The sequence below is a fragment of the Heterocephalus glaber genome, unplaced genomic scaffold (genome assembly GCF_053883595.1).
Source record: "Heterocephalus glaber isolate CG9 unplaced genomic scaffold, H.glaber_assembly_v1.0 deba00000768, whole genome shotgun sequence".
NCBI classification, from domain to species: Eukaryota; Metazoa; Chordata; class Mammalia; order Rodentia; family Bathyergidae; genus Heterocephalus; species Heterocephalus glaber.
The window spans coordinates 5,928,542-5,946,314 of NW_028258162.1; the positions used below are offsets into that span (position 1 = coordinate 5,928,542).

Below are 17,773 nucleotides of genomic sequence, written 5' to 3' on the forward strand. Positions count from 1 at the left end.
ATATTAAATCAAGTAAGTACTCAGAAACTTCTTTTGGATTTAACAACGTGGGGGAAATTAGTGATTAGTAAAAATCTTGGTTTTAGGAAGTGATAGAAATTTGTTTAGAAAATACTTTTCATATTTAATGGTGTCGCTTCTCTTTTGCAATAGAATACTATCTTCTATTTTGCAATAGTTACTATCTGACACCTATCTTAAATTTTTACAGTATAAATTGAAAAGCGTGATTTGCTACATATTAAAACTAAAATTCTATTGTTATGGGTTCTACTACTTTTGAGCATTTCCAAACCAATATACTCAGTGTAAACAACCAGTTTACTTACATAATTAATATCCTCCAAATATTTTCCCAGAAGAACATTTAAAAAATCAAACATGGTTTCTCTACCCATACAAAATAGATATTATACATCTATACATAATTCTGAATTCTACTTGTAAGTAGAAAAATAAATGGGTTTCCTTATTTTATAATAATCTAGTATTTACCAACTTAGGGAACAGTTTTCCCCTTAACACTTTTAACAAAAGTGGACCTATTTGCATTCTTTTTATCCCCAAATATTTGCTTCTGTGATGTAAGAAATGACATTGTATAAAAAAGACAGGAAGATATATTTGAATCACGTAGGAATAGTGAGGACTGACATTGGCAATTCAAACACAGGGTCAGGGTAGGGACACAATCAGGAAGACACTAAGCATTGGTGGGAAGTATTACTTGGGTTTTGAGTTATGGCTGTTATGACTGTTCTGCATTCCACTGATTAGTCATAAGATGAAGTGGAATTAGGAATAGTTCCACCTTGCTGTGGAAGGTCGCGTTAATTATAATCTGCATACTAGAAACTGTGATATGAACAGTGCATGGCCTCTGAGAAAAGGCCTCCACAAACCAACAAACAATACTGAAGGACCTATAGGAAGTACACATAGCCCATTGGAAAAAATCAGTTTTGAAATATATAGAAAACAGTAAAACAACAACCAAAATTGGGAAAATCAGAGGGATCTAATTATTCCAAAATATAATTATTATACTTGCTTAAAAAACAAATACATGTCATATTTTTCTGTCACATATAAAATATATTATTACCTATTAGTCAATGATATCTGTCATGCATACTCAACACACAAGAAATTAAGAATTATGATAAAAATGAGTAGAAAGCCATAAGAGGTCTAAGGAGAGAAAAATGAGATGAGTAAGACAAAAAGTTCATACAGTTACATTCTGGAATGGAATTTTAAGCAGAAATGATACAGAGGAGTGATACATTGTCAGGGACCACACATCTTACTCAGGACAAAGGAAAAACTCAATGAGATGAGAGAAAATAATAGATATGACAGAGGATGAAAACTAATGTGCAATTGATGATAAATAAGACAATAGGGTACATAATGAAAGAATACATATATGCATATATGTGGAAGGTAGCTTTGATTAAATTGAGGGTATTTAAACTTAAAATTGAACTATTAAAATTGAGAACTAATTAAGAATTTTGGTCAGTCTTGATATAGGAGCATTCTCAGGGATAGCCCAAAAAATTGTGTGAAAAGATTTAAGAGATGAAAAAAGATTTGTGTTGCATTGAAAGTTATCATTTTGACATTAATTTCTGAATCAAACCAAGTGAATATTTAAAGGTTAAATCTTGAACGGATATTTAATTGCATAGTTTTCTTCCTCAAGAGCCCTTAACAGTATAAAACATAAAATATGAAAATCCTATTATTGACTCATATTTCCAAATACTTCTATGAGGTTTCCCAATCAGGCAAATAGAAATAAAAAAATATAGTCAGAAAGTGAAAAATCAGAGCCTTTACTGCCATCCCAGCCTAGGCCAGGGGCATTCCTGTTATGTGATTGACACTTGTTTCTGCAGTGTGAGAACTGTTGAATCTCTGCTGGAAATTTGCAGAGAATGGGTGCAGAGTGTGTCCCTACACAGGAAAGTTAGGGTCGGATTGTTGTGGCCACTATGTTCCTCTTCCCCTGGGGAGTAAACCACATACTCTGCATCATCTGATGATTCTCAAGCATCTGCTCAGCAAGCTCTGTATCCCTGGAAGCAATAGAACCCTTTGGTTCTTACTGAGGAGCCCTACATTTGGTCTAGAAGAACTCAGGAAGTAGGTGGCTAACATGACCTGCCAGTTCACCCCTACAGCTGCCTTCCTTCAGACTCTGAGATTGCTGAGAAAACATGGACCAAGTGAAGCTCTTCTTCATGAGTAGAGAAAGTGATTTCCCTCACGTAAATGTTTCTTCCTTATTAAGTAAGCAATAATATATCCCCAGATTGGACAACTTTTCCTATACTGGAAATACTAGGATGAGAGCTAGGAGGGACCAGCTCTAAGCTGTCAATGGTTGATTGTGACTATGGCAGAGTCACAGCATTGGTAGGCTTCAGTTTTCTCTGTGGAACATACATCATCTAGCATATCCCTAAGTTCCTTCCAAAGTCTGTATTGTGATTTTCCAGATCTCATGCCTTTCTGTGTCAGTTTATAAGCATCAGAGCATATGTTGTCATCAAAGCAAAAAATCAAATCAGTAGTCTAAGTCTCTAACTTAGGAAGATTGGAAAACAAATTAAACACAAAGTTTTACAGAATGAAAGTAAAAATTAGGGCATAAATAAATATCACTAACAAGGCCAAAATTGTTTCTTTGAACAGAAATCCTTAAGGAAATTTAGCAAAATTAAAGGAAGAAATTACAATATAAAACCATCAGTAATGAGAAACTATTCCAAAATTCCATAGACATTTAAAAGAACAGGAAAATTGACATATCACTGTATGTTTTATGAATAATAACCTTTCAAAATTTGACAGCTGGAAAAATGAGCAAATACTTTAAAAAGCAACTTACCAAAGCTAAAAGAATTTGGATAAAATGACATGTATAACAGGAAGTGATAATAAAACACTTTTCCAACAATCCCAAATTTGATCTTATATGGCTTTTCCAAGTGAAAACTTGGAAGTAAACTTTAAGAAATGAAATCCATAACAACATTCACAAACTCTTTCAGAACATAAAAGAGAACATGTCCTAACTCATTTTATTCCATTTTCAGCTGTTGTAAGAAAACACCAGACTGAGTAATTTGTAAACTATAGAAGGTTCTCTGGCTCATGGTACTGGAGTTAGGGCAGAGAAACTGGTGCTGGCCTCTCATGAGAGCCTTCATGTTTCAACTTAACAGGGCAACAGGGCAAGGGAGGACCTGTGAGACAGACAGGAAAGGGAACCCAGCTTCCTCTAATGCACTCTCCAAATAACAGCATTAATCTACTCATATCTATTTACCTCTTAAAAGTCCTACCTCTTAATGCCTTCCACATGACAACTATCAATGAGCTTTGGAGAGGACATTGAAACCACAGTTGTGTTGAAAGTCGTACTTGGGAATATATCTAATAAAAATTGAAATTCCAAAATACCACTGGAAGAAGTTAGAAAAGAAAATGTTGAGATGTACCATACAGAATAATGTTTATCATTAACAGTTCTATAGCATGCATTAAAAATTTGTTGGGAGGGCAGATTTCATGTTAAATATTCTAAGCACAACTATAGAAAATGAAAGGAAGAAAATTATAAGTGGGAGCCATAACCGCTTAACTTTATTGAGGGAAACATTTGTCATTGTACTTGCTTACAGATTAATTAAAGGAGAAAGTGTGATTTTTATATTGGAGAAGTGTAATGGACTGCACTTTAGTCAGATATTCCAAATTAACATCTTGTGTGTTAGAATAAATCAGTATTATGCCCCTGATGTGACTTGCTGAGATGGTACAACATTGCTTCTGTGTCATTCCTGCTGAAATGCATAAACCAGATCTTATCATAGTCTTCATACAAACCTAAATCCAAGTACTGTTTACAATAACTGACTTGTCCTCATCAAATGTGTTGAGGATCAGAAAGGAAGAAAAAGCTGGGAGTGCTCTTGAGAAGTAAGGCTAGAGTCATGACAGCTACATGTAAGCTGCCACCCTGGATTGCACCCTGAACCAGGGAGAAATACGGCTCTAAAGGTCATAATTAAGGTAATTGAGAAAATTTAAATATGGACCAAGAATTAACATGTTGTTAAACTTCCCTATTTTTTATCTCAGCTATATAAAATGCATCTATTAATAGGAAAGAAATGTGATCTGTTGATAAAATAGCGCAATGTCTCTATGTTCAAATCCTTTTCAGAAAAAAAAACTATGCTTAAGTGCACAAAGATCAAGCAGGGAAATCAAACCGAAATTTAGAGGAAGCGGATAAGGCATAGGTAGAAGAGGAAGGCAAGGAAGGGTTATAGAAACAATATGCATGACCAAATGAAACATACGTCATACTGTATCACGTACGCTATATTCATAGATGACAATGCCACAATAAAACTCAGTTTTCTGTGTAATTACTATGTACCAGTAAAAGACAGTAGATGGTAGATACTTCTGCCTATTCTTGCAATTTTGCTGTAAGTTTGAAATTATTTCAGAATTAAAAATTGCAAAAAATAAAATAATATTAAGAAAATCAGAAAGCAGAAGTTCTTCCTGTGGAAAACAAAAGATGCAAATGATAAATGGAAGAGTATATTATTTTGAAAAGTAGACAAAACACTTTTTAATTTTAAAAAGAGGAAACTAATCATATTTTACTAAAGAGAAAATATTAACCACATGGATACCACTAACACACTGCAAGCTTTCAAACATCACTGAAATGCTTAATTTTCTGTGTAATTTTCAATGCAAAAAAATGGCCTCATTAACAATGAAGCCGAAAATTTGAATAGATTAACTATCAAATAAGTTTATCAACAAATGTCCTGTAATTATTTTCTCTTGAGTTAAATACTGCTGAGTTATATCCAATTTTAATAAAGTAATAATACCTAGAGAAATGGTTTCAACCATATAAAATAATGGAATTTATTTCATGAAGTTGTTAATGAAATTTATAAAAAACTAAAAAGTTAGAAAACTGTACCTCAAACTCTCTGTGAATGAAGATGTGCAAAACCTTAAAATGCTAGCAAATAAATTCAGTAATTGCATCATGCATTTTAAAATGAGAATCTTAAATTAAAAAATTATTAAGTTTATTGGTACAATTTAGATATACATAATCATCACATTCATCATATGGAATTTTTACCTGTACATGATAAAATTTTTCCTTTTCCCCTCCCCTCCCTTCTACTCCTCTTCCACTTATTATTTACAAGAGCTTTGTTTCCATTTTACCATTCTTTCCCTATTTTTTTCTTTTCCCTTTTTTCCCCCTCTCCCCTCCAATATGGCCCTTCTCATTTGAACATTTTCTTCCTATTTCACAATATTTATTATAAATTTTCATCCTTATTTACACTTACAGTTTCTCACATCAGAGGAACAATGCAATATTTACATGCATGTCCAATTTACTTCACTTAAGAGTATGGTCTCTATCTGCATCATTTAGCTATAAATGCCTCAAGTTTATTCTTCTTTATGGCTGAGTAGTACTGCATAATATTAAAAGAATCTTCTCTGTCCATTCATGGATTGATGGATATTTGGGTTATTTCTAAGATTTAGCTATTAAAAACTGTGCTGCTATGAACATAGGTGTGCATACATCACTGTGTTTTGATCCTTTCAATTCTTTTGGGACAGTACCAAGAAGGGGGATAGCTGAGGCAAATAGAACTTCTAGTCCTAGTTCTTTGAGGTATCTCCACATTGATTTCCACAGTGGTTGCACCAGCCTGCACTCCCACCAACAGTGGAGAAGGGTTGCTTTTCCCCACAGCCCTGCCAGCATTTGCTACTGATAGCATTATTTCTGCACTGAAATAGAATCTCAGTACTGTTTTAATTTGCATCTCTCAAATGGCCAGAGATGCTGAACATTTTTTCATATATCATTTGCTGTTTCTACTTCTTCATCTGAAAAGTGTGTATTCATCTCAGATGTCTATTTTTGGATTGGATCTTTCAATGTGGAGGGTCTGATTTTTCTGAGTTCTGTATATGTTCTAGATAGTAGTCCTTTGAGGAACAGCTGGCAAGAATTTTTTCTCCATTGCTTGTCTCTTTACTCTCTTGGTGATGTGTCTTGCTGTACAAAAGCTCTTTAATAAAATGAAATCTCCATAGTTGATCCTTTGTAATATTTCCCATGTGATGGAGATTTTATTCATAAAGCCTTCACCTACAGCTATGTCTTCAAGAGTTCTACCTGTTCTCTCTTCTGGCAGATTTAGTGTTTCTGTTTTAATGACACAACCAGCGTGGACAAACTGAAACCTGAGGGGTGACAATGGGAGATAAAGAAATGAAACACATATAGAGAAAAGCTGGGGCCAGGTGGGATGCACCCCTCTGATGGAGAAACTGTGACCCAGTGCCTGTTCAGCATGTTTATTTTATACAGTCTCAAGGGGATAGTGCTTGGTGCGGATTCATAGAGGGGAAGTTCACTGCATTCTGTTGAGAACGTGGAAAGTGGAACATTCCCCAAGCTAGCTATTCTGCAGTTAGTTATCTGGAACACTGACAGTCTTATGCTGTTCCTCTTATTGCCTGAGCTGAAGGTCACAGCTGTTTGAAGAAACACCTTTGGCACTTCGTGTTTCCAGAGTCAGCTTTGGACACACAATACCTCAGGGGCAGCTGAAGATGTTCAGCTCAGTTGTGGCCTATACTTAATATTTAGATCTTTGATCTGCTTTTATTTTAGATTGATGGACGTTGAGAGACATGGGTCTAGTTTTAGTCTTCAGCATGTGGAAAGCCAGTTTTTCCTGCGCCATTTATTAAAGAGGCTGTCTTCCTTCCAGTGAGATGGTTTGGCCCCTTTGTCAAAGATAAGGTGGCTGAATGTGTTCCATGTTATTTTGTATCTTCTACTCTGTTCCTTGGGTCTGTTTTTTGCCAGTACCATGCTGTTTTTATCACAGAAACTCTGTAGTATAATTTCAAGTCAGGGATTGTGATGTCCCTGCCTTGCCTTTGTTGCCCAGAGTTGTTTTTGCTATTCTAGGTCTCTTCTGGTTCCAAATGAATTTTAGGAATGTTTTCTCTAGATCTGTGAGGTATGCTATTGGTATTTTGATTTGGAATGCACTAAATCTGTATTACAATTTGGGAGTATGTACATTTTTACCATATTGTTTCTTCCCATGAGCAAGGGATACCTTTCCATTTTCTGATATCCTCTTTGATTTCCTTTTCCGGAGTACTATAGTTTTTAATGTAAAGGTCTTTTACTTCCTTCCTTAGATTGATTCCTAGACATTTCATTTTGGGGGATGCTGAAGTGAAAGGTGTGGTTTTTGCAGCTTCTCCCTTAGTAAGTTTGTTATTTGTGTACAGGAATGCTATTGATTTTTGAGTGTTGACTTTGTATCCAGCTGTGCAAGTGAATTTGGTCATTTAATCTAGAAGTGTTTTGGTGGAGCTTTTAGGGTTTTCTATGTAGAGTATCATATAATCTATAAATAATGACAGTTTAACTGGGCAACGAACAAACAGTGTGTCCCCTAAAAACCAACAGAAAAATGAAAATGAACCTAACAAACAAGAGAAATAAGAAAAATTCCTCCAGTGCCCAAGGCTGTGTGGCAGTGTCCATGTCAGGGCCCAGATCTGTGCTGTGCACCTTCGCCAGTCTGCAGGGGGCTTAGTGCTGGGTGGGGGTGGTCTTGGCCTCCAGATGAGGGGGCTGGGGCTCATCTTGGGCCAGCAGCTGTCTGCATGGCCCACCTATGTCTCCTTACCCTGTTCCTCTCTGGATCATTCTCCCAGTTGCTGTCGCACCCACAGACAGAGACAGCCGGGGCTGCGCCCAGACACGTGTACAGTGGGCCCTCCTGTACCTCGTGCAGCCTCCTCTGTTCCATATTACTGGCTCCTTTCAAGTGCTGCGGAACCAGGTGGTTTGTGACTTCCCACTTCTTGTGCCCACGGCCCAAGACTGCTTCACTGCTGGTCGCCATGTGGCGGGAGCGCTAACTTGCGGGCTCAAGGCTGCTTAATCCAGTGTCCATGGTCCCTGTCCCACTTGTGCAGGTGGCAGGGCGGGAGAGGTCATGCTGTTCCACTCACTATCCCTACCTCCGCTGTTGTCCCTAACTCTGTTGTTGCTAGAGGTTCCAGTTAGCCTCTATGGCTCAGGACAGCAAGAACAAACCCACAAACCAGTGGTCCACTGGGGAGAAAGCAGCTTCCTGGTTGCTCACCCCTGTGTAGGCAGGAAAAATTTGCTGCCAGGCTGCAGTGTCCTCTGCAAGAAAGCAAAAGAGGCAAGTGATCTTTACATCCCAGCTCTCTCCTGTGTGGATTGAGTTTGCCACACTTTTGCAGTCTCTGTTTTTTGGGAACTTCCCAGGAATGGTGGTTTCTGCTCTGCATGCAGGCAGTAGATCCACAGAGAGCCCTGTGGGCTGGATAATCATTTTATAAAGTCCTATGCCTATGTTTTGTTTGATATACAAATCTCTGATTTTAAATTAATTGTAGCATCAAGATGTGTGTCTCTCCTTTTCTTGCAATTACCTGTGTTTTTGGTTGATTTTCTCTGAGTAACTCCAACATGGCTCCTCCTCTCTTCAGCCATGTTTAATCCTCCTTAAAAATGTTTTAATGAAAAAATCTATCATGCAAATAAGTCACTTAAAAATCATAAAGGTACTAAAAATATTTGTTTAAATTAACTTTCTTACAGTATGGGTAGAGTATTACTCTAATATGTGAAATATGATGTAGCAAATTAAAGTAGGAAACAATGAAAGTATTTCTACTAAAATCAACAACATGTTGATCTTAGCCACTTTCCCAACACCCACAACTTAGAGGAGAGTTTCATTTTGTCTCATGATTTCAGTCCATTGTCTGCTGGCTCCAAAGCTGAAATAGGATAGCAAAGAACCATGATAGAGAAAAAGGTGCTCAACTGAGGGCAGCCAGTATATGGAGAGAGAGAGAGAGAGAGAGGCCAAGGAGGAGCAGGAATAATAAACCTTTTGAGGTCATTCCCCTGGTAGCCCACTCCTAGCCAGCCCCTCCTCCTAAGAGCACATTTATTAATCCACTACTGAACATAGAACCCCTAAGATCTCCTGGAGACCTCTGAAGTAGGTTCTAGTCTCTTGACCTGTCTCTATGAGACAGGGTTGAAGAAAGACTCAAACACAGAATTAAACAAAAAGTGGGGAGCCCGGATAGCCAGTGGTGAGCAACCAGCAAATGCCCTGGTTAGTCCAAGCCACTGATTTTTATTGGTAATCAGATTGGGGTAAAGGGGAACTACATGTGAGGATATGCAGTTGTGCAGTTGCTATGGATACTAATGCAGGCAAGGCTCGTAAAGGAAAAGACAAAGCATTCTGCAATTAGGAACAGAATAGACAAAATATAGGGTTGTAATTAGAACCTTGTCCTTCCAGCTAAGAAGGTTTTAGTCCTGGGAATGGAATTTGGGAGTGAGCTCCTCTGACCCTGGCTACTGTATCTCATCTTGAGCTCCACAGCTTCACAGGCCATTTCTCTGGTCTCTGCTCTGGCTGTCATCAGGAAGGTCATGCTAGCTAAGTGCTACCAAGGTGCTTATGAGGCATTTCTATCAGTCACATAAGCTTCAGTCAGACTCCCTTCTTAAAATGAACCAATTGCAGGGTTCACCCTTTGCAGCCTGCACTGCCTGCAGCCTGCTTTGGGCATAATCAGTGGGATGGTTCCCCACAACAATCCAGTCACCTTCCACACTCATAAGAATTTGCAGGGACATTTTAAATCTAAATCATAACACATTTAATTTTCTTTCTTATAGTTTTGGTCAATACATAAGACATAAGCTTAAATGAAAGCCAAATTATTTATTTATTTATTTTTATCCTTTTATGGGTACATTTTAGGTGTACAGTATAATGACATTCATCATTGGAGATGTGCACCTTTACATACTCTCTTGGTTCTTATTTTTTTCCCCTTCCCCTGCCCTCCCTTCAACCCTTCCATCCCTTCCTATTTACAAAGACTTTGTTTCCATTTTTCCATTTTCTCATATTAATTACATTCTCTTCTTTCCTTTCCCCTGCCCCTCCCACTTCCCCCTCCCCTTTGCCCCTTTTCTTCCTATTTGACATTATCTATTGTACCTTTCAGTCCTTATTTACACTTTCAGTTTCTCACAATAGAGAAACTATTGGCATTTACACATGTGTGTCCTGTTTATTTCGCCTAAGAGTATTGCATCAATGTGCATCCACTTAGCTATAAATGTCTCTAATTTCTCATTTTTTATGGCTGAGTAGGACTCCATTTTATTAAAAAACTACATTTTCTTTATCCAGTCTCCAGTTGATGGGCATTTGGGCTGTTTCCACATTTTAGCTATTTCAAACTGTGCAGCTATGAACATGCATGCTCATATATCACTGTGGTGTGATTCTTTTAATTCTTTTGGGAAGATGCCCAGCAGAAGAATAGCTGGGTCAAATGGAACTTCCAGTCCTAGTTCTTTGAGATATCTCCATACTGACTTCCACAGTGGTTGCACCAGTCTGCACTCCCACCAGCAGTGGACCAGTGTTCCTCTTTCCCCACAGACCCACCAGCATTTGTTGTTGGTTGACTTCATGATAGCAGCCATTCTTTCTGGAGTGAGGTGGAATCTCAGCGTTGTTTTCATTTGGATCTCTTGAATGACTGGTGATGTTGAACATTTTTTCATATGTTTATTTGCAGTGTCTACTTCTTTGTCTGAGAAAAGTCTGTTCATTTCAGATGCCCATTTTTGGATTGGGTCTTTAAATTTGGGAGGTCTGATTTTTTTAAGTTCTTTATAGATTTGAGATAGTAGACCTTTGTCTGAGGGACGGCTGGTGAAAATTTTTCCCACATTGTGGGCTGTCTCTTCACATTGCTGGTGGTTTCTCTTGCTGTGCAGAAGCTTTTTAGTAAAAAGAGATCCCACTTGTTGATTGTTTGTGCTAGTTCACGGGCAACTGAGGCTTTGTTCATAAAGTCTTTTCCTACCCCAGTGTCTTCAAGAGTTCTACCTAACCTCTATTCTGGCTGGTTCTGCATTTCTGTTTTTATATTTAGATCTTTAATCCATTTCAATTTTAGTTTAGTGCATGGTGAGAGATATAGGTCTAGTTTTAGTCTTTGGCAGGTTGAAACCCAATTTCTCCAGCACCATTTATTAAAGAGACTATGTTTCCTCCAGCAAGGGTGTTTAAGAAAGCCAAATTATAATCATTACAGAATATGATTTCACATCTCGAAAGCTGGAGAGATTTCCTTTAAGAAGGAAAATGTTCTTGTACTGGGTTGTGTGGTATCCTCCCTGAATTTATGTCCACCTAGGTTTTATAGTGTTCCCTCAAAACTCATGTCCAGCTAGAACCTCAGAATTTGCCTTCTCAGAAATAAGGTCCTTGTAGATATAATCAAGTTGAAATGGGATCAGTCTGGATCAAAGTGAGCCCTAATCCGATGATTGGTGTAAGATTTGGACTCAGAGAGCAGAATGAGGGTGCAGAGGGAGAATTCTTTGTGATTGGAATGATGTCTCCTAACCTAGGTACGCTAAGATAGCCAGTAACTGTGAGTAGCAAAGGTTTGTCCCACAGAGCTCTGCCAGCACCTTGACTTCAGACTTCTAGCCTGCAACTGTGAGATAATAAATTTCTACTATTTCAAACCCCAAAGTTTGTGTTTCTTTTTTTCCCCCACTCATGGGAAACAAATTATTTCTCAGTCATGCAGCGAAGAGAGTGCCCTACTGAGAACTAGAAACTAGCTTCTCTAGTCACACTTTTTGCTTGTTTGTTTTAATATCAGAATTTGAAAATCTTGTCCTGTGCATCATTTATGTAATATTCTACAAGAAGTTATTCTGCAAAAAATATTTTCTTTAGTAATTTAGATAATTTGAAAGTATTATCTGAAGAAGTGTTTTCTATATTGTGGAAATTCTTAGAGCCTTTAATGTACTAGTGTGTTTTTAAAATTATGTAATTTTAGTCTGTTCCATTCATTTGATTGCACAACATTCTTTCTTTGAATGACAAATTGACATTCATAGAAATTAGTATTCAAGTGCACAGTTAAAGAAATGAAACCTACATCTTGCAGTTTCAAGAAAAATCGAGCAAAATTGGATGACTACTATGTTAATGTAGCTGCTGCAAGGGAGGAGTCTCCTACATTTCCTTGCAGACACAGGCACTTTCTTATTTTCTACTATTTGCAAACTGGTTTTATTACAGCACTAGCACCTCAACCCCTATATATGGCATTATGAAGCCAAGTAGATAATAAAAATTATGACAGAAAATTTTTCTCTATTTTCAAAAACATTTGAAATTAGTCTGTTGAACTAAAAATTTTCTAAAGCATATTTTACTAGATACTTCATTAAATTAAAAAACTTTAAAAATTCTTTAAAAAGCTAAAAATAATCATTTAAGCTTTTTTTCATTTTTTGCCAAATATATTAGTGAGAAGTCTGATAAAATTAGGTTTCATTTTACCAGTTTTATATACCCCCAAATAATATGGCAGTAAGGGTAAGACATAGTTCTTTGTAATCTTCACCTTACGAACTACAAAGAATGTAGTATTTTATGTTTTTAAACATTTTATGTGATTTATGGTAAGACTATATTCATAAAGAAACAGCAATTTTAATGGCACATGGACTAGAACTTGGAAATTCTTAGAGTTCAGTCTAATGGAATAAATTCCTTGTCCTGAAATTCTTGTGGATTCTGTACGATATTTGTTTTCCTTTGGCCACTCTGCTGGAGAGCTATCCCTTACTGTTTTGATGGCAAAATCATTCTTATTCTCATTTAGATACCTTAAGGATTTGAGAACTTTTTCAAATGAGTATTAAGAGGAAAATCTTTTTCTGAATACATACGAACGTATGGCAATTGAATCTTCTCAATTTTTTTTTTAGTTCTTGGACACTATATCACATTTAATTATAATTTTACAGATTTTTGATTCAATTATAATATTAAGACAAAAATTAATAAGTATTGTTTTCAGTGAATTCTGAACATGTTACTACTTGTGATCAAATTAGTCATTTTCTAGTTTTATGTAGTGCAACATAGACATACTTAAAGATGAAAAATTTCCTACCCATATAATTTTATAAGATACATCCCTTCCTTATATCATAATCCTCAACTTTATAACATCCACACTTGCTTTATTAGCCTTATAGCTAGCTGCAGCCTTATAAAGAGATGTCTAATTATTCCTGCTATACAGGCAATGGAAGAAAGAACAACTCAAGTAATGTGAATAATAAAATACACAAAGAACACCTGGGAAATAGTTTGACATTCTACACAACTTATAAATTTAATTTCTGCAACTTATGACAATAAATTAATTCTTATTGTTATATCTTTTCTACCACTTTGCTGTCTTATAATTTTCACATCTCTAAAATGAGTAGCTGTTGTAAAAAATAATTAAAATGATTAATGATAACTTTAGTTAGGCAACATTGCCCAAGCTAAACGCTATTGCAGAATAATAAACTTTTTAAAAACCAAGTCCTGAGAAGCAATGATGAGAAAAGAGAAGTAATAAATTATAATGGCTAAATAGGTATCTGGGGGCAGAAATGTGTGAAACTCGAAAGCGTTTTTTTCCAGTAATTTTGAGATTGGGACCAGATTTGTGGAGAAATGAACTTACATGTGCCATGAAAATAGCTGTATACAACAAACTAAAATAGTTTATATAAATGTTGCTGTCGGTATATCATCACACGGTTTTGTGTATAATATAGCAGGATCTCTGTGATTTTGAATTGCATATTTTGAAGGTAGCAGATTTCCTTTTTTTCTAACATAAGACTGGAAATGTTTTCCAGGCCCCTTCGGTGGACGCTGTGATTTTGAATTTGACCTTTGTGCATGGGAGCAAGATCAGGATGACGATTTAGACTGGATTCTGAAAGCCAGCAGCATCCCAGAGGCAAATGTGGAATCAGCTGTGGACTACACTTTGGGAAATTCATCCAATCATTACATCTTGATAAAGAGCTTTTACCCACAGCAGCTTATGAGTGCAGCCAGAATATCAAGTCCAGTGATAAATAAGAGAAGTAAAAACTGCAAGGTATGAGGGAGAAAAAAAACCTAACAAACATTGTAACAACAGTTGGTAAAGTAAAAAAACAAGTTAAAATGATTGGGGCCAGAGCAAATATGAGTTTGAATTTATTCAATTTGCAGTGTGTATGGGGGCATAGAGGAAGTAAGAACGTAAGGAGAGGATTGTTAGAGTGCTGGAAGAATGTCTCCTATGCATAAATTTTTTGAGTATTGAAATTTTGGAAACCGCTGGAAGACTAAGTGATTTATTTATAACCATTAATAACACAAAAAAATAAAATACTAGTCGGTTCTTAAGGATTTAATAGTTACTGTATTTAATTATTGTAACTACCCAACAAAAAATTAAATAGGCAGTATATAATTAAATATCTCTAATCACTAATATTACAGGTAGAGCAACAATAAAAAGGGTGAAGAAGTCTTCAAGAAGAAGGAAAGAGTAAACTTGACCTTAAAAATAAAAGAATTTCAGGCCGGGGATTTAGCTCAGTGGTTCCACCACCTGCCCGGCAAGCGCAAGGACCAAGTTCAATCCTAAGTACCGGAGTGGGGGAGATAAAAAAAAAGAATTTCTGTCGGCAAGAAGACAACATTACTTGGTCCTTAGTTTGTGAAGATTTGAACAAAGTGTGAAATTTTTAAAGTATCAATTTAAAAGTATGAATAGGCTTTTTTTTTGGCTTTCAGGACCTAACAGACTCACATAATGACGATCTATTTGCAGGGTTTTTTTTAACTTTCCTTTATCATTTGCTTGGTTTGTTTAGATTCCATGGAAGATTTGAGCCAGCTAAATCAGGAACTAAATTTACCTTTACATATAATGTAAATTAAGTACTTGGAGAAGACATCACAGGAAACTTGTTTGTCAGAGACTTGCTGTTGTTTATATTTGTGATGAGATATACAATTTCCATAAAATCTCACCATATGTATTCTGACTTGAATATTCAGTAATACACGAACTGCACAAAGAAAGCCAGTTACATCCAGAAAGTTTTTAGCTGACCAAATCAGGCTCACAGACAATTGCATGATTTTAGCATTTGTTGTCTTCAAGTAGTACTGTCCTCGCATATTGGTGGCTGTTTTAAGTCTTTTTCTTTTTAAACAGAAAAAGTACTTTATTTATAACACCATTTTGTAAACAATCACACTGTGCAGTTTTTAATTAAACAATAACATGTTTTCCCTATGGATTTATAGCAATCTCTATGTAAAGTCAATGAGTTAATACAAGAGAGAAAATGAACAGGGTGAAAAATTTCTGAAAGTGTCAAATTACAGCACTTGATACAAAGACAATAACTATCTGTACCATAAAAATTTACATGCCACAAAACATTAATTTATAATTTAAAATATACAGTAAAACACATTTATAAAAAGCATCAACATTTTTATTATAAACCAGTGAATTCCTTAGAAGAATATTTATTAAAACTTACAAAAAAATCAGAAAATATTGCAATGGAGATAAAGATTTAAAAGTAAACAAAACTATCATTTATAAGGACTAGAAAGTGAACAGAGGACAGATTACATTTTCTGAGGACTGTGTCACTCCTTGATATTTTGAAGCAGCTTCAACAAATGTGACTCAGTAACCTGTTGAACGCTTCTATAGCCCAGGGCTACTGCTAAATCCATAGAATTATATCCAGAGTCTGTGTCAATTGTTGGATCAGCTCCATTTTCTAAAAGCATCCTTACACATTTCACATGATTCCCATGTACAGCATAAAGCAAAGGTATCCCTCCATTCCAGTCATATTCATTTACATCAACTCCACCATCAAGCAGCATTTTGACAATATTCATGTGGCCTTTACTACAGGCCAATGACAGTGCACTTTCTTGACCTTTCCCTAAAAGTTGGGGATCAGCACCACTCTGAAGTAGAAATACTACCACAGCTATTTGCCCGTGTGCTGCAGCCCACATCAGAGGAGTAAATCCTTCTTCATCCGTGTGATTGACAACATTTTCTTGTTGAATGCGGTTAGCCAGGTAGAGCATCTCTCCCTGAGCTGCCAACTGGTGGATGGACAAAGAATTTGCTAACAGAGGTGTGGTATAGACCTCATTTCCTCTGTGTTTGTTGGTTAAAGTAGTTGACTGTTTAATGGGTGAGAAATGCTTTGTGGTAGAGGGTGTGTAGACATGTCTTACCTGAATTCCAGGAGAAGGAGATGTATGGATATTGCATTCAGCTTTAAATAGGACAGATGCCACTTCCAGGTCAGAATTAACTTGATCTTGAATATTTTTACTATCCTCTTCATTTAAGGATTTCACAAATCGGGAACACACATTCATATCAAAGCGGTTGGGCAGTATGAATTTCATTCCCATGGCAACACCCTGAGTTGATCCTTCCTCTGAATTTGGGTCCAGTGGATGTTCTATTTTAATGATTTTAATGTCTGGCATGGCAGAGAGACCGTAATTGCTGGAACACTCTCTCACTATCAGCTGGGCTCCAATGTCCAGGTTTAGTGATGTAGCCATGATTTCAACTATGGTTTTCAATAATTAAAACACTTCTTCATGATTTCCTCTTGGAATTATAAGAGTGATATCCAGTGTATTCTTAGAATTTAGATATTTAAAAATCTCAAGCCCGGGCATGTTTTGGACGCGACATCACTTCTGATTTCTTCTTTTGCCTTCTGGCAAGAAAAGGTTCCACATCGCTGCGGCCAAGAGAATTTCCAGGATTTCTGGGGGGTTTTAGCTGCCTTTATGCTCCGCAGTCCACCTGCGGGAATGCTACAGTGATAGAATCATCTCAGGTGACAGCTCTGGGTCACTAGAGCAATGCCTCAGCCTTTTCCGGTGGCGACTCCTCCTCCCGTTTGCCCCGCCCTCCTCTGTTTTAAGTCTTAATACGTGACCTTTAATTTATCTTCGGAGTTTTTCTATCTCATCTTTGGCTGATTTCATAAACTCAGAGCAAAATCCTTCCAATAGGCTGTGAGATTTCCTGCAAGTGGCAAATCATCGAGGGTGAAGAGAGAACTGTCTGCAGTCCAGAATGGAAGCAACCAGTCACAGAATAACATTAAACTTTCATCAAGTTGTCAAAAATTGAGTCTTAATCAAATATAATTTTCATATGTCTTATTGTCTTGCAAATTACTGGATACTGTCTCAAATATAAAAAATCCAAGCATGCCAGGTTTTATATATTTGAGTCTATGCCTATTAATCTAGCTTTATATATCTTTAGAAATTTTGAAAATTATAACTTAGTTTCAGTTAGAAATCTGATTAAATATTAAATATGAAACGTATAAAATTCAACTTTGACTTTTAAGCTTTTCTGAAGAGATACTTCTGCACATGTTCCAAAGATTTTTTTCATACTGAAGTAACTAAGGATTTCATCTATCTCTGTTTTCCCTGGGTCCCAGAAGGATAGTCTCCACTATTTTAAGCATCTGTAGGAGAATAATGAAGTATACTTGGAAAAGATGTCAGAAATTAATGATGAATGATTCTTTTTATAACTATTTATGATACAGATTAAACATGGAGAGACAAGGAAAGGTCACATTGAGAACTGTTGAGTTTCTCATATACCAAACATGTGGGTCAAG

General features: G+C 36.4%; 1 protein-coding gene and 1 pseudogene across 9 annotated transcripts in view; one reads left to right on the forward strand and one right to left on the reverse strand.

The window, feature by feature from the left end:
• Positions 1-17,773, forward strand: part of Malrd1 (MAM and LDL receptor class A domain containing 1) — a 725,534-nt gene that overhangs the window by 360,001 nt on the left and 347,760 nt on the right. For all 9 annotated transcript variants that reach the window (XR_015449658.1, XM_087207225.1, XM_087207223.1 and 6 more), the window contains one exon: positions 13,925-14,172. Coding sequence is in view for 8 of the 9 variants with exons in the window: in XM_087207225.1 (XP_087063351.1) it covers positions 13,925-14,172 (248 nt within the window). In the remaining variant the exon portion in view is untranslated. The remainder of the gene's footprint in view (positions 1-13,924; positions 14,173-17,773) is intronic.
• Positions 15,637-16,814, reverse strand: LOC101711970 (ankyrin repeat family A protein 2 pseudogene; annotated as a pseudogene).